Below are 20,932 nucleotides of genomic sequence, written 5' to 3' on the forward strand. Positions count from 1 at the left end.
ACCTCTATTTGGACTAATTGTGGTGTGGGGAATTCATTTCTGATATTGTTTTGACCATTTTGGGCGATTTGGACCTCAAAAGGTCATGGTCAAGGTCATTTTGCTATTCCGAAGACCGTGGGCCATAACTTGGCCATTGTTAGGAGTAAAAAACAGGTGCAGTAATGTCTAAATCAACTAATGCTGACATGTATAATTCATTTCTGACATTGTTTTGACCATTAAGGATCATCTTGTCTTTGAAATATCAATGTCAATGCCATTTTTCAAAAACGATTTTGTTCATTACTTGCACTTTTATAGTATTTTTTGTGTAAGTTTGTTACTATTTTATAGTAAGTTTGTTTTGTTTATAACAAAAGACATACTAGTGAGAAATACAACAAGTAAGCATCCACATTTAACTTTAAAATTGGGGTTTAAAATGGGTGTTTTAAATGAGCAAAATAAGACTATTTACGAATAAAAGTGACAAATAAAATTACACAACAAAATCACACACACAATTAAATAACAATTTCCCTCTCAAAGTGCACCATATTGGGATTGTGTGCATGCAAGTTAGTATGAGGTGTTTTTTACAGGATTGATTTGGCATTGTTCCATGGCAAAATATGATGCACAGAACTCCATCAGTGTCGAGTGTCTTGCTTCAGGACATGGCAGGGAGTGTACTAAAGTCAAAGTGCTCCTTCCATCCATCAGAGCTTGACATTGACTTTTTGAGGCAGTTGTCCCTTTGGACAAGTATATTTCCCATTCACTTGTCCGGAGACAAAAGTCACTTGTCCGGATAAAAATTTCATACATTGAAATAATAACAAAAGGACGGCTAATGACCCCCCCTTGCTCCCTCCACTTCCATAGTATGGGCACTTGTCCCCGGACAACAGGACAAGCCTTTATGTCATGCCCTGTTCCATGTTCCATTGGTTCTAGTCTTTCCTCAGGTTCCTTGGCTGTTCAAGCAGGTGGCAAGAAATGCGCTAGAAAGGTGCCTTGGTTGGTCTCAGCAGTTGTACTTCTCTGCTACCAATACTGTGTCCTTGTTCTGTCAAGGTCTTTGCCTCTCCAAAGTTTGTTAGACATTGTACTCGGTCAGAAGCCATAACTACATGTTTAATCCTCACCTGGCCCATGCAGTCATCTCCTGTCTCCAAGGCATATGTGCCTTGATCACTGTCCTTGGCTAGTGGTGCTCCAAGATGAGACTGCTTGATGCAGTGCAAGTGAGTCTCACCCAGTGCCCATACTGCTGCCAGATCTCCTTTCATCCCCAGTGCTTGGAAATATGGGGTGTAGTATAGCAGTAATGTGAAGGAGACAAACAACTCTCTGGGGGTCCGCTCATAGTTCCGACATCCCATTATTCTGACCATTAGGTTAGTGAAGGTTAGGGATAGGCTTAGTTATAATGGAGGCTGTACATGCACCAGGTGTCAGCCTCCTTAATCCTATTCAAGATGTCTGGGATCTCTTCTCCACTAGCGACATCATCAACAGAGACAACAGAGCTGATAATGGTAAATGGACTGCATTTGCAGTATATAGCGCTCTTCTCCAAAGCGCTGTACAATGTATTTCACATTCACCCATTAACACACACATTCACACATACATTCACACCAAGAAACCATGCAAGGTGCTCATCGGGAGCAGTTAGGGGTTCAGTGTCTTGCTTAAGCACACTTCGACAAATAAGCAGGAGGAGACATAAATCGACCCTGGAACCTTCAGATTCCAAGGCAGCCGTTCTACCTACATCGCCACAAGCTTGAATGGCCACCATATTCCGAACACACAGCTGGAGAGCTGTTTGTTCACCTCAGACACCCAGAATGTGTAAAGTTGATGAGGGATGGGTGCGTCTATCGACTCTGTTATCTCTGATGATGATGAGTGGCTCCCTGCAAAAGGGGCTGGAGGTGAAGAGATCCCAAAGATTGAACTAGATTGAGGAGGCTGTCACCAAGCTGCTGGTACATGTGGAGTCAACTGGCCCTATTATAACTAAACCTACCCATAACCCTAACCTAATGGAGGGAATAATGGGTCGCCAGGATTATGAGTGGACCCCAGAGAGTTGTCGTAGTGATACTTCCAAGCACTGGGGATTAAGTAGATCTGGTAGCAGTATGGCACTAGGTGTGCAGCGGCACATGCTTCTACAGCATCAAGCAGTCTCTCATCTTGGAGCACCACTAGCCAAGACAGTGATCAGGGGACATATGCCTTGGAAACTGGAGATGACTGCATGGGCCAGGTGGGGACTAAGCATGCAGCTATGGCTTCTGACCGAATACAATATCTAACAAACTTTGGAGAGGCAAAGACCTTGACAGAACAAGACAGCATTGGTAGCAGAGAAGTACAACTGCTGCCTGAGACCAACAAGGCACCTTTCTAGTGCATGTCTTGCCACCTGCTTGCAACAGCCAAGGAACCTGAGGAAAGACTAGAACCAATGGAACATGGACAGATGCAAGGAACACTTCGACTCTCGAGGATATGTCTGCCTTGCTGAATACATCCTGTAAAAACACATCATACTAACTTGGATGCACACAATCCCAATATGGTGCACTTTGGAAATTGTTATTTAATTTTGTGTGTGCTTTTGTTGTGTGATTTTATTTGTCACTTTTATTCGTAAATAGTCTTATTTGCTCATTTAAACACCCATTTAAAAACCCCCCTTTAAAGTTAAATGTGGATGTTTACTTGTTGTATTTCCCACTAGTATGTATTTTGTTATAAACAAAACAAACTTACTATAAAATAGTAACAAACTTACAAAAAATACTATAAAAGTGCAAGTAATGAACAAAATCGTTTTTAGAAAATGGCATTGACATTGATATTTCAAAGACAAGATGATCCTTAATGGTCAAAACAATGTCAGAAATGAATTATACATGTCAGCATTAGTTGATTTAGACCTACTGCACCTGTTTTTACTCCTAACAATGGCCAAGTTATGGCCCACGGTCTTCGGAATAGCAAAATTACCTTGACCATGACCTTTTGAGGTCCAAATCGCCCAAAATGGTCAAAACACACCACAATTAGTCCAAATAGAGGTATTACATGTGCATATATACCCAGAAACAGAAAAGTTGGATTTTCATCATAGCCGATGGCAGCCATATTTGATTTGGCCATTGCGCCATTCCTGGCACTATGGCGGACGAGCACCTCTGTGATTTTTCATGTCTAGGGACCCACTGACTCAGTTCAGGTGAGAAACCCCCCTAACACCAAATTGCGAACAGGACTTTAAGCCAGATACTGTATTAGATGCTTTTGATGTGTAATTTATGGCATGAGAATGAGTGATGTCTCAAGTGGAGGATTTAGGATTTATACCCCCCCCCCCCCACCACCACCAGCACCACCTCCCTTCCACCTGTTGAGCACAGTCCTGTGCCAAGATAAAACTCCAGAATCTTCTGTTCCTTGTCCAAGAGAGCTCAGTTCCGAGATAGTGGAGCGATAGATGAGAATAGATTTCTTGCATCTGGTCTTTGCCAAAGTGTTTGCATGTGTGTGTGAGAAGTACAGTACAGCTTATAAGTAGTTTTAAGTAGACCGTCACAGTCCCAGATGTAGTGATGAGTGGCAAAAAAGAATCCAAGATTATATTTGTCCAAAACAAATGACTTTTAAATGAAAACATCTCTCTCAGATACCAAGTTTCTTCTTCAGTGGTTAGGGCTGGTCACAATTATTACATAATCGTCTAATCGTAATTATTTGACATAATCGCGATTATTTTTCATAATCGTCATAATCGTTTCTTTTTATATTGTTTTATATTTTTTCAAGTAAAAAAATAGTGGAAATAGCCGATCTACCAAGCTCACAATGCGCCGCGATGCGCCGCGTTGTGAGCTTGTAGATCGGCTATTTCCACTATCAATGTTCTTTTTTAAGACATAAAGTTGTCAAATACTGTATGTCAGTAATTTCTTTGTATATTCTGGTTATGTGTCATATCTACCGTGTGCAACTTCAAAGCCTAAAAGCTAAACAGAAATGTAATTGCCCACGACAAAAACACAATTAAATCGTTAATCGCAATTATTTGAGTGACAATTAATCGTCATGTAAAATGTCATAATGGTGACAGCCCTATCAGTGGTTTCATCTTATGTTTTAGAAATCAGTAGATGACTACAGTAAAATGCTCACAAAACACACAGTGCTCCATCACCCAGCCCAGTGTTAGAAGAAGATCTGTGTAGATCTGCGCTAGGGGTGGGCGATATGGAAAAATACAATATCACAATATTTTCCCAAGCTGTATCACGATACACAATTTTATCACGATTATTTTTCATGTTGTTTTTTTTTGGGTTATTTTTCAAGTTACTTGACAAAAACTAGACTATCTGGGTTCCTTTTGGGAGGTCTAAATTTAACTTTACAAGTATGTAACTTACAAGTATGTGGAGACCTTGACATTTTAAAGTTTGAGAACTACTGATTTATAGACCAAAATTGAGGTTTAAATTGAATTCTGCAATGAATCTCTGTATTAACGATTAAACAGGATTTTTTTACAAGGCTCCCTCAATTCTATCACGATATATACGATATCTCTGAAAAGGCATATCGTGGAGACATTGTATCGTCTCAACGATAATTATCACCATATCGCCCACCCCTAATCTGCGCTGTTCAACCTGCGGCCCCTGTGGCATGTCTATTGGTCATACCAATAAATATATATTTTGTCTATACTTTCAGTGTGGACAAATAATTTCTGATGTCATTTTTCAGTTTATCCCCAAAATCACTAGGAAACTATTTTTGTCTTGTTTTATATACAAGACCTTTTTGCTATTTCATTTGATCCAAAAGAAGAAACTTCATCATTTCATCGTTAATTATTCCATGGCCGTTAGATGGAAATGTGTCTGTTCTTTGTGTGTTTCCTTAATTTTAGACTACCGTACTCATGTGGTGTGTTACTGTACAAAATCATTGTCGAAACGTCCAAAATAGGACTCATTTTTAGCTTGCAGCCCTTGGACCTTTTGTATTTTGCTGAGTGGCCCCTGTGCCATTTAAGTTGAGTAGCCCTGGTGTACAACTAATGTCTCTTAAGTTTGTAAAGATAATGGGCCACCATATTCTCCAAAAGGTTCAACCTTCTGCCTCTCTTGTCTTCACCGGTGGTGATTGTAGTGGTGCTTGTTAGTACTGCGTTACACAAACATTGTTGTGGTGTTTGTTCCGCACTCGAGTCAAGTCAGTGTTACGGCCTTCTTCCTCTCCAGGCTCCAACGCAACACCCCCGGCGCCACAGATTGACAGAGTGCAGGGGAAAATATTGTTCGGGGACATTCAGGGACAGTCTTTAACACGCGCTCCCTCAAACACACCCTCTCATTGACCAGGCAGTCCTTGCTCGCCTGCCAGTTGACATCCTCCCTATTAATTCAGATTCCCATTCTGCCCACTACCCCCCACCCCACCCCCCTCCTCAAACTCTCCACCTAACAGCCCCCCCCCCTTCCTTCTTCACCCATCTCACATCAATCCCGAAAGCCATGGTCCATGCCCCCCCCCCCCCCCTACTCCACACTACTCTCAAACTTCTTGGTCATTGAACCCCCACCGTCTTCTCTCTCCTCTTTGGCCATTGAGCAGGACCCATCAGCTCTTCCCCGGGACCCTTCAGAGTAGCGTCTCCCCTTTTCTCCGGGGGTCCGCGGGGGCCTTTGTCTGCGTGCCGGCTCACTGCTTTACAATGACTCTACACTCTATTAAGGTGCGTTCTGCCTGTTAGTGTCGCCCGGGGCAACCGGCCTCCCGCATGGCAGCTATGCGGCAGCGGCATTGTGGGCCCGCGGGCCGGGCCCGGGGGCGGTTGAACCCCGGCACTCCTCACACTTGACACCGCATGTGTTTATCTAAAGGGGTGGGGGGGTGGGGGCTTTGTGGTGTTTGGAGAACCCCGAAGGGGGGGGGGGGGGGGGGTTGTAAGAGGACATAAAATGGTGGGTAGAAATGGAGAGAGGCATGAGATGTGTTTGTGGGGGGGTAATAAATATTCAACAGCTCAACTCCTCAGGAGGAGTTACAACCCTTCTCTTCCCTTCCACCCTCCTCCTCCTCCTGCTCCTCACTGTCGTCCTCCTCTCCATGCCAGAAAGCAGATGGAATGTGAGCGCTCTGGGAGGAGGCTCCGGCGTGGTTTTATCCAATTAGCAGGGTTGTCAAAATGAATTTATCCACGGAGGCAAGGGGGACAATGGGGCCGGGCAGTGGACCCCAGGGGAAAGGTGGGAGGCGGAGGGGGCAGTTCCTCACGTAAGCACGCTCATGATAAACGTTAATCGAGTGACTCTCTCTCTTTCTCACACGCAGGCATGTTGTGGACATTATGAATACCCATGCACACGATGGGCCCATATATTGAGATGCATGCCTCCCCGTCCCCCACCATTACTTTCTTGTACTATATTAACTTTCACAACGCACAGAATGAAACCGTACAGTCAGTCAAGCTCTGTGAAAGCAAATACCTATTTTCTTTTGCTTTTTTTTGCCTTTCTTCCACTTTCACATCCAAACCCAAGTCCTCATATGCATAGACGCACTATTCCATGTTTTAAAAAAGTTATTATAGCAGAGGCACACCCCCACACCTACCGTACATGCACGCTACGCAACATTGTACGCTACCCTCTAAGTATGGGAACATGTACCATGATAACACCCATAATTCATATTATCATACTACTCCCATAAGACAACAGACCGACTCGAATGCTTTCACACAAACTCACCACTCCTTTTCCATCCGCACTGACACACAACTATGTTCTCCAGAAACCACCGAGCTACTCCCACAAAGTATCTGCTGCCGTGCAAAGCTGTGCCTCAGTGTAAAGACAGTAACACACACACACACACACACACACACACACACACACACACACACACACACACACACACACACACACTCACACTCACAATCACACTCACACAGACACACACACATTCCGGTGAGTCCTAAATCAGTGGAGCCGTCTGTGTGTATGCTCTGGTTTTTATCAGTCTCGCTGTTGCGGAGGAGTCTCTCTCTCCCTCTCGCTGTGACTCTGCTGGAATGGATGGATGGAAAAAGTTGGACATAGATGTCAGGCCAACTTTTCATCTTGAGACAGGGTATCTGCTAAGCAAACACAGGACCCAGCTGACTAATGAATCACACAGACAGGCTCGGAAAAGGAGACTGCTTTTAGGGAGTGCTGCTGTACAAGCTCCCTCTAATGCAATACAACAATTATCACAAGGCCTGGTGTCCCTGACTTGAGACACATTCAGAGACAGGGTTTGGACATCAAACCAATTTATTGGCGACACGTGTGAATGAGGACAAAATTGTTGTGCCTAATTAGTGTGGTTGCCTGAAGGGCGACACACTATTGTTCACACAACGAGTTTACAGAGAAACATTTAGCCAATGAGGAACCAGCATTCTTGTGCCGTCGTCTTTTTGCAGCTTCCTCATTGGCTAAAAGCAGTTTTTGCTGCTTCCCCATTGGCTAATTGTTACTCCATAAACTCCAGAGGATTGGTCAAGCTTCACTTGTCATTTCTTCCGCTTCTTCATTGGCTAAAAGTTACTCTATAACCTTTTCGCTGCTTATTCATTGGCTAAAAGTTACTCTATAAAGTTTTCGCTGCTTATTCATTGGCTAAAAGTTACTCTATAAAGTTTTTGCTGCTTCCTGATTGGCTAAAAGTTACTCTATAAAGTAACCCCATTGACTTAAATGGGAAAATGCTAAAATGGCAACCACACTTGCAATTTCATCTTTCTAGTTTGTTTAGACCTCTGTTTTGTAAGGTTAGTGTTGGATCTGTTAGATTGGTTATGGATGCTTGGGCTTAGAGTAAGGAGAAATGAGGATTGCCATGCAGTGTCCCAAAAGTTTTGCTAAACCAACGCAGCGTGCATGTGAGTGCAAAATACAAGGCAGGTGCCAGGAAACATTGTGCAGGCATTAGAAACGATGTGGGATGTTGATAGTTAGTGTGCACTTAATGGCCCTGCCACACCACAGTATACCTACTATGTGTACAGGAGTCTAGTGGGCAGAGTCAACAGTGCGGTTCACAGTAGTGGGCCTAACAGTTGGGGACAGGTGCTTGATACAGATGTTTGTGTGTCTTCTACGGGCAGCTGTCCTGGGTCGTGTCCATTGAGCTCCTGGCCACATAAGCCACAGGAGGCAGCTATGCTAGCTACTCGCTCTCCACAGTAGCACACTGTTTGTTTACTGAGCCAGCCCACTACTGATGGCGTGAGTGAGTGAATGACTGACTGCGAGAGTGTGTGTGTGTGTGTGTGAGAGAGAGAGAGAGAGAGAGAGAGAGAGAGAGAGAGAGAGAGAGAGAGAGAGAGTGTGTGTGTGTGTGTGTGTGTGTGTGTGTGTGTGTGTGTGTGTGTGTGTGTGTGTGTGTGTGTGTGTGTGTGTGTGTGTGTGTGTGTGTGTGTGTGTGTGTGTGTGTGTGTGTGTGTGTGTGTGAGAGAGAGAGAGCGAGAGAGAGAGAGAGAGAGAGAGAGAGAGAGAGAGAGAGAGAGAGAGAGAGAGAGAGAGAGAGAGAGAGAGAGAGAGAGAGAGTTGTCTATTGCTATATTTATACCATGAGAATAAACCATGCAGGAGTTGTTTTGGTTATTTGTAATATGTAATTAAAATGCAAAGAATAGCTGCACGGGTTTAGCTTGGCAGCTAGTCTGCCTTTAGCAGCTTTTTTTCATTAGCCAACTGGTTTGCTCATTTCTTTAATAACGGCAACCGAGGAAAATGTTTTCACTGGTGCCATTTGATGAAGTCGCACTGTAATAGTTTCCGTTCTCGTCTCTGTCCTCCTTTAGCCTTTCTTGTTGTTGTGTGTGTGTGTGTGTGTGTGTGTGTGTGTGTGTGTGTGTGTGTGTGTGTGTGTGTGTGTGTGTGTGTGTGTGTGTGTGTGTGTGTGTGTGTGTGTGTGTGTGTGTGTGTGTGTGTGTGTGCGCGCGTGCGTGCGTGCGTGTGTGTGTGACTGCGTGCATGCGTGCGCTTGCATGCGTGCACATGTATATTGGCCACATCTCTGTCACGAAGCCTGAAGGCTCATCAATCATTCCCTTGCAATAATAGCATCAGGCCAAATCCATGTGAGAAAGCCTTCTAAGTATATAGATGCAGGACAACCTATCCCCATGAGTATGTGTGCATGCATGACTACATGTATGTGTGTGACGAGAAAGAGAGTGGGAGTGAAAAAGGAGAGGGAGGGAAAGAGAGAGAGAGAGAGAGAGAGAGAGAGAGAGAGAGAGAGAGAGAGAGAGAGAGTCAGTGTGAGAGCTATGGACCACCCTCCTCATCCTGACGGGAAGTTGTTAGTTTAACCTGACAGGAAAGAATTTGGGAAACTTGGCAGGGCAGAGCAATGAGGGAGAGAGCAAAGCTCCCCTCTCTACATTAACTGTTAACTGTTAATAGACTGACCATTACCATTAGTTTAGGTTCTCTATCTGCATTAACTGTTAACAGACTGGTGTGTTACCATTAAGTGTAGTTTCTCTCTCTGCATTAGCTTTGAATAGTCTGGTTATTACCATTAGTTTCTCTCTCTACTGTTTACATTAACTGTTAGACTGACCATTACCACTAGTTTAGTTGCTCTCTCTCTTCTGTGTACACAAACTGGTTAATAGACTGGCCATTACCGTTAGTTTAGTTTCTCTACCTGCATTGACTTTTACAGGGCTTATCCTGTTGTCCGGGACAAGTAATAAATCCTTCCGGACAAGTTAAAAATGTATTTTTCCGACAAGTGGCTCTTGCCTTCACTGTACTGCTGTATGCAGACTATGGACTGCCCATACTATGGAGTGGGGGCAAAGAGGGTCGTTACAGTCTTTTTTTTATTCATTCTATTTCAATGTCTGACTCCTATGCATGCATTTAAGAAAGAAATTACTGTGAAATGTCTCATTTTTAAGTGACTTTTGTGCCCAGACAAGTGAATGGGAAATTGTCCAAAGGACAAAGTTCCTAAAAAAAGTTAATGTCAAGCCCTGTTTTAACATTACCATTGCTTTTGTTTCTGTCTCAATCGCTCCTGTCTGCATCGGGCCTGCATCGGCCCCATTTCCCCCGCCGGTACACAAAGCACTCAACTATTGAAGTGCACACGGTCACAGTGAAATGTTACTGTGCGCCCACTCATTGCTGTGATATGCTCTTATATGCCTCACCCCTCCTCCACCTCCCTCTGATCAGTTGTTCTTTGTGCTGAGCGCTGAATGCATGCTCTGTGTCCCCCCTCCGTTCCACCCCCCATCCCCTCCCCTCAGACTCTCTACCTGTATCGGTTACACCTGAGTGTGTGTGTGTGTGTGTGTGTGTGTGTGTGTAGGGGAGGTCAGGTTACGGCCCGCAGAATAAGGGCGCCCCTTTGATGAGCACAGTCATGATGGGTGCAGGTACGGGCAAAGAGAGAGGGAGGGAGGGAGGGAGAGAGGAGATGAGATGGGGTCAGAGTTACGATGAGGGCTGACAGGAAAGAAAGGCTGTATTTGTGTCTGGAGTCGCTGCTGCTGCTGCGGTTGGTGCACTGCCTGCCCACCTCACCTGGGATGAGTGTCCTCCAGCTCTGTGTGTGTGTGTGTGTGTGTGTGTGTGTGTGTGTGTGTGTGTGTGTGTGTGTGTGTGTGTGTGTGTGTGTGTGTGTGTGTGTGTGTGTGTGTGTGTGTGTGTGTGTGTGTTTACATATACAACCAGAGAGGGGAGAGAAAATGAGAGATATACAGTATAAGCATGAGAGATATACAGTATAAGCTAGAAGTTGAAGGGAGCAAAAGTTTAAATGTGTTTGTATCATCTATGTGTTCCCAAGGATAGTGTGTGTGTGTGTGTGTGTGTGTGTGTGTTAGGGATGGGACGATATGAAAATGTCATATCATGATTACTGCAACCAAAGAAATCGCGATTGACGATATTATCGCGATAATCAAAATCCATTATCCTGGGGCAGAACATGTACCAAAATAGCAGATCTACAAGCTCACAACGCGTCGCATCGCGATATGATTATCTTGAGTGTTTTTTATCACGATAAACAATATAGCTTATCGTCCCATCCCTAGTGTGTGTGTGTGTGTGTGTGTGTGTGTGTGTGTGTGTGTGTGTGTGTTGTGAGTATTTGTAAGACTATTTGTGATGAGTATACTAAGATTGTAAGTGACTCTAACTGTCCTGTGCGTGTGTTTTGCAGGGGGGTAGTGTATGGAAAATGTCTGGAACGCTAGACTGGACTCCGTGGATGAAAAAGCGAAGGGCTCCTGTGCTGTGTGCTCTGGGTGCAGTACTGCTTTGCTGCCTACAGGGCGGTGCCTGTCTCTCTGGTGAGTACCGAATCCAGACAATTACTTTTACTCCATTCACTGATGGGCTACACCTAGCGCACTGTTACATCTTGAGTGTTCGTTTTGTACACTCTAAAGAGTTAAATTGACACATTGCCACCTCTTACCTTACATTTCTCCTCTTACCTTCTGTCTCTGACTTTTCCTTCTCTAATTGTGGGTGCTGCCTGCCAGCGACTGCTGCTTGCCTAACGTGTTTTAACATGTAAACAAATATGTAGTTGATCGGCTCTTGTTGCCTCACATTCATGTTTTGATCAGAATCGGCTGTGACTCCTTATTGAGAGCACAGTACAAGGAAAAGCGAACGGATTCACGTTCAACCGACTGCATGCATTGTTTCCGCTGCTGACCGCTATCCTGTAACTCCTCTCTCTGCCAGACGAGGTGCCAGTGTTCACCGAGGAGCCCCTGTCGGTGGTCCAGAAGCTCGGAGGCAGCGTGACCCTGCGTTGCAGCGCCAGCCCCGCCGCGGCCAACATCAGCTGGCGCCTCAATGGCCAGGAGCTTGCCGACGGTGACCTGGGCACACGGCTGGGGGGCGGCGTGCTCGATATCCCTGCTCTCTCCAACCTGACCCTGGGCAGATACCAGTGTGTGGCCAGCACCGCTGTAGGAGCCCTGGCCAGCGTGCCCGCTAACGTCACCGCTGCCAGTGAGTACCCCTCACCCACACTGAGCTAAACAAAACAAAACGAATGAAAACACACAGGAGTTCTTTGAATATTCACCAGAGAGTGCCTCAGAGTAGATTTTCCTTGGATTGGAACAAAAGCGCAATCAGACTTCGTCACAATGCTCCATGGTCAGGCGACTGTTTACTACTCAAGAAGTAAACCACGCACTTTCCCACTGCTATAGTGACTATTATTCTGTCTTATTCTGCTGACTATTTACACGCTTATCGGTTGAAAGCCATTCTTGTGGGCTGTCAGCATACTGTGGATCAGTGATGGTGGCAGGCAGTATTCATTAGGTGGATCTGCGGTTGCTGGTTTGGAACCCGCTTTTTTGTGCAGCGTAGGCATTAAACCGCACAAAAGCCCCACGGCATGTCTTGACCTAATGGCAGCTATAAAGGAAATGATTCTCGATGCAGACATTTTAGGCCAGCGCTGGAGTGAGTGTGTACTGTGTAGTGCTGCTGCATTTGATACGTATCAGGGGACTCCGAGCAGGCCGAGGCATTGTAACCCGAGCCTGAGCTGCGGAGGGGACCCTAGGGCTGGGGGGCCACTCAGAGTAGGGCTAGGGGCCAGAATGTGGGCTTGCACCCCCCCCTCCCGCTGTCCCTCTGCTCCTCTGTTCCCCACAACACCACATTCCTCTCTGCAGGGTTCGACAGCAGGGCTCGGCAGGAATTATAGTCCCATAATTGGGGAGAGGGGACTGCTCTGTGAGAGTGGGGGGATAGGTTGCACGTGTGTGTGTGTGTGTGTGTGTGTGTGTGTGTGTGTGTGTGTGTGAGAGAGAGAGAGGAAGAGGTAAAAAGGATGAGCATACATACTGTAAAAGTGAATATCCCACCTATGACCATTAGGGATGGGACGATATGAACATTTCATGTGAGGATTATTGTGACCAAAACGATATTATCGCGATAATCAAAATATCCCCAACATCCATTATCCTGGGGCGGAACATTTCTTTGCCACAGCTCACAACGCGCCGTTGCGACGCGTTGTGAGCTTGTAGATCGAGATTTGGTAGAGAGTGAAAAAAAAGACTGTGTCAAGTATGTTATTGCCAGGTCCGTTTACCAATTATAGAGGGTTTAAATTGTACCGGATATGCAGCTCGGCAAATAAAAGGTGAATTGATCCCAGTGCATGACGGAGGATAATTTCACAATAAATGTAAATCTCCATGATATCGTGAGTGTTTTTTATCATGATAAACGATAGTACAGACAGACGCAAACAACTGCAGTCATTTGACCAACAGTGTTGTTTAGTGTGCATAAGCCAGGAGGTGCTTGCTTTAGGCCAGTTGAGACAGGATCCTTACACACCATGAGACGTGATGTCACATTCTCTGTCTCCTTGAAGTCCTCTGTAACCTCAGTACCTCACGATGCACGCACATTTCTCTCCCCTTAACACATTTTTCGCTCTTCACCCTGTCATTCTCTCTTCCCTCCCCCACTTCTCATCTTTTCACTTTCTCTCTGTTTTCTCTTTCTTTTCTCCTCGTTCACTCCCTTGTTTTCATTCTTCCTCTCGCTGCTGGCGACGTCAAGCTGTCATCCGTCAGGCCCTAGGTGTTTATGAGAGAGAGAGAGAGAGAGTGTGGAGAGAGGAGAGTGTCGCGGACAAACATCATATGCGCGTGCAAGGCATCACATGTCACAGATAGGTCTTATGAATTGGACTGAGGTAACCACATGCGGACCCAGACTATTCGTCCCCCCTCTAATTTAATAATGACCGTCTCTCTCGCCTACCCCCAAACCACTAAAGCAGTGTGTGAATTTGCTTGTGAATCTATTTCTATGTGCGTATTGTTATATACGCATTAGGGCATTAACCAAAAAGTCGACAAGTCGACTCAGTTGACTTCATTACACAAGTTGACTCCCACCCAAAGTCGGAAAAAAACAAAACAAACTAAAAACGTATTTTTTCATCATTATTCTTGCTCCATGTGTACGTGTGTACAGCGTATAGGATTGCTTATTGTCAAGGAAATAATGATTCTCTCCTTTTCCAACTGTGTCTTTTCAATGAAATTGAGCACAGGGTTTTGGGTTTTGTCCCCCTGTTCACGCACAGTGTGATGACGTCATCAAACAATAAAGTCAACTTCAACTCAACTTTTTACTGAGTCGAGTCGACTTGCAAAAATCTCAAGTCGTTAATGCCCTAATACGCATATGTCCTGTGTGTGTGTATGTGTATATGATCGCGATGGTTTGCTTCCAAGCCCTCCCTTCCATTTGAGTCTAAAGAGTCTGTCTGGACTCTCTCTCTCCCACAGGGATGTTAACTGTTTAGGCATTATTTAAAACTCCCTGTTTGAATTCCTTTGTAGACAGCCAAGCTCCCTTTGCACCGCCCGTACATAGACAAACTCACACAAAGACAGAGAATCGACACAATATGGATGCACTATACTGGACTTAACACACACACACACACACACACACACACACACACACACACACACGCACACACACGCACACACACGCACACACGCACACACACACACCCCTCCCCTACACATAAAGATGATGGATGCACTGTCTTTTTAGAAATATTTAAAGTCGGCCTTGCCAAGCAGTCCTGGGGTGGGAGGTCTGCTTCACTTTATAAATACCATCAATCCTCTTCTCACATGGGGCCAGTAGTAGGATGCACGACACGTACACACACACACACACACACACACACACACACACACACACACACACACACACACACACACACACACACACAGACACACACACACACACACACACACAAAAAGTAACGCGCAAGCTCACACATGTATGCGCACACACCTGAGAGGCACCCATGCGGGGCTGTTCTTGTGAAGAATGCGGGGAGGGAGGACGGGAGGAGGGGAGGGGAGGGGTTGGGGGTGGGGGGGTTCGGGGTTGATGCGGGGTGGGAGGATGCAAGGTGGTGGTGGTGGAGGGTAGTTAAAAGGTGTAACCAGAGGAATTTGGGAGAAGCTGTGTGTGTGTGTGTGTGTGTGTGTGTGTGTGTGTGTGTGTGTGTGTGTGTGTGTGTGTGTGTGTGTGTGTGTGTGTGTGTGTGTGTGTGTGTGTGTGTGTGTGTGTGAGGGTGGCTGTAAAAACAAGACCTGATTGATTTAGCAAATGGAGCGTCACAGGGTTTCTTCGAGGCTCCACCCCCTCCCCCCAACACACACACACACACACACACACACACACACACACACACACACACACACACACACACACACACACGCACACGCACGCGCACACGCACGCACGCACAACTCTGTGTGACATGTCCTGGGATTCTCATCTCTTGGACCCGTGGTTGGAACAGAGTGGAATCTATAATGTGTGTATGTCTGTATGTGGGTAGTCCCATTAAAAGTCCCCCAGACAGTGGGAACGGGGGGGGGGGGGGGGGGGGCAGATCCAGCATGCATGGTGCATAGATCAGATATGGGAAACATCCTCCACCTCCAGTCGAGCGCAGCAAAGGTGTTTATTCAGCGCGTTTGAGTTGAATCACGACGGTCCCCCTATCAGTAGATGCCGTGGCCTTAACTAAACTTTGCTCGTTGAGCTAGAACTGTGTACAAAGTCTCGTCGGCTGTCTGTATGTCTATACCAGCCCTACTGGGTCTCGGCCTGTTTGCCAGAGAGAGTCGACGACGGTCCAAGAAAAACAACCCCGCCAATAGCACCTCTGGAAAGAGTGGAGAGTGGCCATGTTTGTCAGGAATAAATCAACAAAGGCTGGTAGACATTTAATTAGGTTCTAGGGGAACTTTTATTTACCTTCCATTCCACATTTGGACTCCTTCGCCCCGGGTCTGATCATTTGTTACGTTTTCACTCACCCATTCGTTCTCACCCCCTCCCCCTTACCCTCACTAATTTACACACCATCACTGCCTCTCTTGTGCTTTTTTTGTGCTTCCCGTCTTCAAAATGGTGGCGTTCTTGCCACTTGTAGGTTGTGATGTTTTTGTTTTGTTTTTTCAGAGTAGCTGTACTTGCTTCCTCGCAAAATCCAAACTGGTTATCTTTCCCTGAAACTCTAGAGGGTGTACACCTCTCACCTTCGACCCCTTGTACAGGCCTCCAGGCCCCCATATGGAGGCTTAGGGGTCAGGGGTCAGAAGAGTGTCTGTGCCTAGGCAGACTGTGTGTCTGTGGGATAGAAGTCACTGCACACACACATGGCCCCCAGTAATCCCACCACTCCCCCGTCCCGTTCCCATAGAACCTGAACCCCGTCCCGTTCCCATAGAACCTGAACCCAGCCAGCCAGCCTGGGCCAGGCCTCTCCCCCCTATTATAGTATTTATAGGCACAATTAATACAAACCCAACTGTAGCCCTGCCTGGATAAGCTATAGCAATGTTACAAGACTACCGTAAAAGGCTCTAAACCACTCGTTCCCAAACAGTGACACATTTTAATGGGTCCCTTAATTTTTGGTTTCCTACATTTAGTTTTAATTATTATTTCAAAAACATTTTCAAAAACATTCCCTAAAAAGCCAATTAAAAGATTTCTTTCAGTAATTGTGGGCTCGCCTGGAAGGCGAGCACACGTATGTTATCTTCATTATTTATCTATCAGTCAGTCAGTATCCTCAAAACTTTGGCGCGATTCATCTCTTAAACGCTTACACCTTTCAACACCATTCAAATTTTTATGTGTTCAGCTTACTGAGGACACGTGTGCTTGTATTTTTGGTTTTGAAATGTTTTGTAGTATAAATATAAAAAAATAAAAATGTTTAACTTTAAGCACCCAATGCATTTCCAATGGGTTTAGTAGAGTGGAGAGAAGGATAATAGACCCATGTTTATGTTAAGGCGCTGTGGCTGCAGTGTTCACACTTCAGATATGCTATCTATATCATTGCGTTCACACAGGTCTGCTCTCTGATTTGATCCAAATGTCTAAGCTGTGTGATGTATAAAACTATAGTTATAGTTAAAACTATAAATAAATGTCCCTCTCCACTCTACTGATTACACAGCTGTGATCAAGAATCAAGTCCGGGCGATGGGATGTAAATCCCATAGCCATATATCCTAGAGCCCGCAGGGACAGTCAGCCATATTAGTGGTTGTTGTTGGTTGTCAGGGAGATATCAAAACCAATGCATTTCCAAGTCAGATCCACAAACACAATAAAAGCCATGCTCCACTCCTCAGTCTGGAGTGGCCACATAGAAGAACGCCTTGGTTATAGACATAGTGGAGGACAGATGTGATCTGGGATTGTTAGCCTACAGTATATGCACTCAATATACTCCACTACAGTTGGAGTCCATTTGACAGTTGCTGGTTCCCAAACACAGAATCAAAAATGTAGATCTAGAACACATAGAATATGTACAGTACAGTAAGGTTCAGTAGAGTACAGTAAAAGTACAGTAAGGTTCAGTAGAGTACAGTAAAGTACAGTAAGGTACAGAAAGGTACAGTACAGAAAGGTACAGTAGAGTACAGTACAGTAAGGTACAGTAAAGTACAATACAGTACAGTAAGGTACAGTAGAGTACAGTAAAGTACAATAAAGTACAGTAAAGTAGAATAAAGTACAGTAAGGTACAGTGGAGTACAGTAAAGTACAGTAGAGTACAGTAAAGTACAGTATAGTAAGGTACAGTAGAGTACAGTACAGTAAGGTACAGTACGGTACAGTAGAGTACAGTATAGTATAGTACAGTAAGGTACAGTACAGTACAGTAAGGTACAGTAGAGTACAGTACAGTAAGGTACAGTAGAGTACAGTAAAGTACAGTAAGTTACAGTAGAATACAGTAAAGTACAGTACAGTAGAGTACAGTAAAGTACAGTAAGTTACAGTACAGTACAGTACAGTACAGTACAGTACAGTACAGTAAGGTGCAGTACAGTATAGTAAGGTACAGTACAATACTGTAAGGTACTGTACCTTACAGTACCTTAAAGTATCCTATTTGTTGGGTTGGAATCGAGCCCACACTGTTTCGAAGGAACAGTATTTCTAGTTTATTATAGCAATCGGCCAAATGGTGGCGCTGTAGGAAGCCTTCGAAAGTGCGATCTTTGAACAGGTATAGCTCATGCTGTGTTATACATACAGCCATGAAACCTGTATACACTTATGCGTCTCCTCATGCCGAACAACTTTTACCCTCTAACTTTTGACCTCTGACCTTTAGGTCTCCCACAATTCGGAATTATATGAAAAACAGTAAAAATCTATCTCCTCCTGGGATTTTCGCGTCAAGTGCACAAAACTTTTTTCACATGAACTTTGAACCTATATCTACACAGGCTATGTGGTGAGAAGTTTGTACGTTAAATAATGATTTTTTTAATAATTCAATATATATTGCGGTTTTATGCAAATTATTCTTCGGCCTCTAAATCATACATGCAAAGTTACACGTTCATGGCATTTGGCAAAGATGTGGAGGGTTAGTCAAAGTATCACTGAAACCAATTTTATTCCAATCGGCCAAAGGGGGGCGCTATACAAAGCGTCTGAAAATTCAAACTTCAAACGGGCATAAGTCATGACTCGTTTCGTTTGAAGACATGCAACTTGTTACACGCGTGCTTTGACTCAAGCGGAAGACATCTGTGTCGTTGTTAAGTAAGCTCCGCCCTTCAATTTTCCGCCATTTTGAGCAGTTTGTAAAACGCGTAAACCCGCTTTTATTCTGGAATTTTCGCGTCACGTGCACAAAACTTTTTTTACGTGAACTTTGGACCGATATCTAAAGATCTGTCAGATCGGATTTCTTTAACATTGAAACATGCTTTTTTAAATAATTCAAACAATATTGCATTTTTATGCAAATTATTCTTCTGCCTCTAAAACATACATGCAAAGTCACATTTTCATGACAAAATAGTGTAGAGGGTTAGTTCAAATATCACTGAAACCAATCTTACCCCAAATGGCCAAAGGGGGGCGCTATATAATTTTGAGCAGTTTGTAAAACGCTTAAACCCATTTTTATTCTAGGATTTTTTTTGCAATTTGCATGAAACATTCTACACGCAATCTAAGGACCTTTATCTAACATGCCTATGAAGTGCACACAAAAAAATTATAAAATAATAATAATAAATATAGCTGCAAGCAGCGATAAAGTGGCCAAAGCCAAAAACACCTCAAATCATGAACACAGCCTGGGATGTGCGTGAAATCTTGCAAGCACATTCCCAATAGGTCAAGGAACAGATACCAACCTTCTCACATTGGCCTGTTATAGCACCACCAGCGGGTCAACTTTTGCACAACACATTTTTGGAACAAAATGGACCAATCTTTGACGTCAGTAACGTCAAAGAGAGCACTGCCTGCAATCTTGACATTTTGTGCTTTTATAGCCATTGTTTTCTGGCTTGAAGCGAGCCCACAATTGTTTCGAAGGAACAATATTTTTCTAGTTTCACAAAGAAATCTAAGGAAAATGTTGTGAGCTTGTAGATCTGCTATTTTCACTCATTTGTGTTCCGGTTATTTTGGGTCACAGGCTAAAACGTTTGGGAACCACTGCTCTAAACTAACCATGTGCAGTATACAGTATTGTCTTGTATGTAATTCACACAGCATTAAGATGACAAATAAATAAATGATGGATAATCACAGGTAGATAATGTGTCGGTATGGACTGTGGGTTAACGTTAGTCTTCCGTGTGTGTGTGTGTGTGTGTGTGGGTGTGTGTGTGTGTGTGTGTGTGTGTGTGTGTGAGTGTGTGTGTGTGTGTGTGTGTGTGTGTGTGTGTGTGTGTGTGTGTGTGTGTGTGTGTGTGTGTGTGTGTGTGTTGCAGAGTTGCGCGACTTTGAGCCTGATGACCAGCAGGAGATTGAAGTGGACGAAGGGAACACGGCGGTCATCGAGTGTCACCTCCCGGAGAGCCAGCCCAAGGCCCTGGTCCGCTACAGCGTCAAACAGGAATGGCTGGAGACCTCCAAAGGTATAACTCTACGCTCACTGGTGGCTGTTCACTAGCCGTTGCCCTCCTCGCTATCTCTCTTCGTGACATACTGGAATGCTACAGTATAATCCCACTATCAGGGCCATCGTAGAACCAACGATAATAAGGGAGTTGATAAGGGAGAATGTTGAAACATGGGAATACTCTTGTTTATTTTTCAACCATTTATTTCTAAGTTGTCTGGCGGAGAAAAAAACTAAAAGAAGAGCTGGTATGCTGATGATGCCCGGGAGCATAGGTACTGATATCTGTAGATTATCTGGAAGCAAATGAGTACCATACTGAGAAGCATTCCATGCCTCTTCCTGGTCAAACTATACGGTGCCACCTTGTGGCAGATGCTGACAGGGCATGTTGTGTATTTGGCAAGCTGCACTGTAATGGCACGTCTCACTCATGTTACACCCTCCGCCTCTCCTACAATACGGCTATTCTCTACTCATTCGACCCATTGTTTATCCGTTGTGTTTGAATAACAAAGATGATCTGCTTCCCGTTTGAGATGATTGAAAATGAAAACAACTTGACTCTATTGTCGTAATTGAGAACAAACCGCCACGCTGGCCTGGCCTCGGCTTATCTGTGGATTAGTTTAGTGTATCGTTTTGTTTTAAAAGGCTAATGTGGTGTTGTTGCTCGTAGGGAACTACCTCATCATGCCATCAGGGAACCTGCAGATCGCCAATGCCACGCAGGAGGACGAGGGGCCCTACACGTGTGCTGCCTACAACCCTGTCACTCAGGAGGTCAAGACCTCTAGCTCTGCCGATCGGCTGCGCATACGCCGTGAGTCATCAACACAAACACGCACGCACGCACGCATACACACACCCTAGTCTG

General features: G+C 44.7%; 1 protein-coding gene across 2 annotated transcripts in view; it reads left to right on the top strand.

The window, feature by feature from the left end:
• Window positions 1-20,932, top strand: part of boc (BOC cell adhesion associated, oncogene regulated) — a 46,749-nt gene that overhangs the window by 8,222 nt on the left and 17,595 nt on the right. For both annotated transcript variants that reach the window (XM_080751929.1, XM_080751930.1), the window contains exons 2-5: window positions 11,284-11,413; window positions 11,817-12,089; window positions 19,925-20,071; window positions 20,735-20,878. In XM_080751929.1, the coding sequence (XP_080608055.1) occupies window positions 11,302-11,413; window positions 11,817-12,089; window positions 19,925-20,071; window positions 20,735-20,878 (676 nt within the window). In that variant the 5' untranslated portion in view covers window positions 11,284-11,301. The remainder of the gene's footprint in view (window positions 1-11,283; window positions 11,414-11,816; window positions 12,090-19,924; window positions 20,072-20,734; window positions 20,879-20,932) is intronic.

This window comes from Nannobrachium achirus, assembly GCF_963921795.1.
Source record: "Nannobrachium achirus genome assembly, chromosome: 21".
In the NCBI taxonomy this organism is placed as follows: domain Eukaryota; kingdom Metazoa; phylum Chordata; class Actinopteri; order Myctophiformes; family Myctophidae; genus Nannobrachium; species Nannobrachium achirus.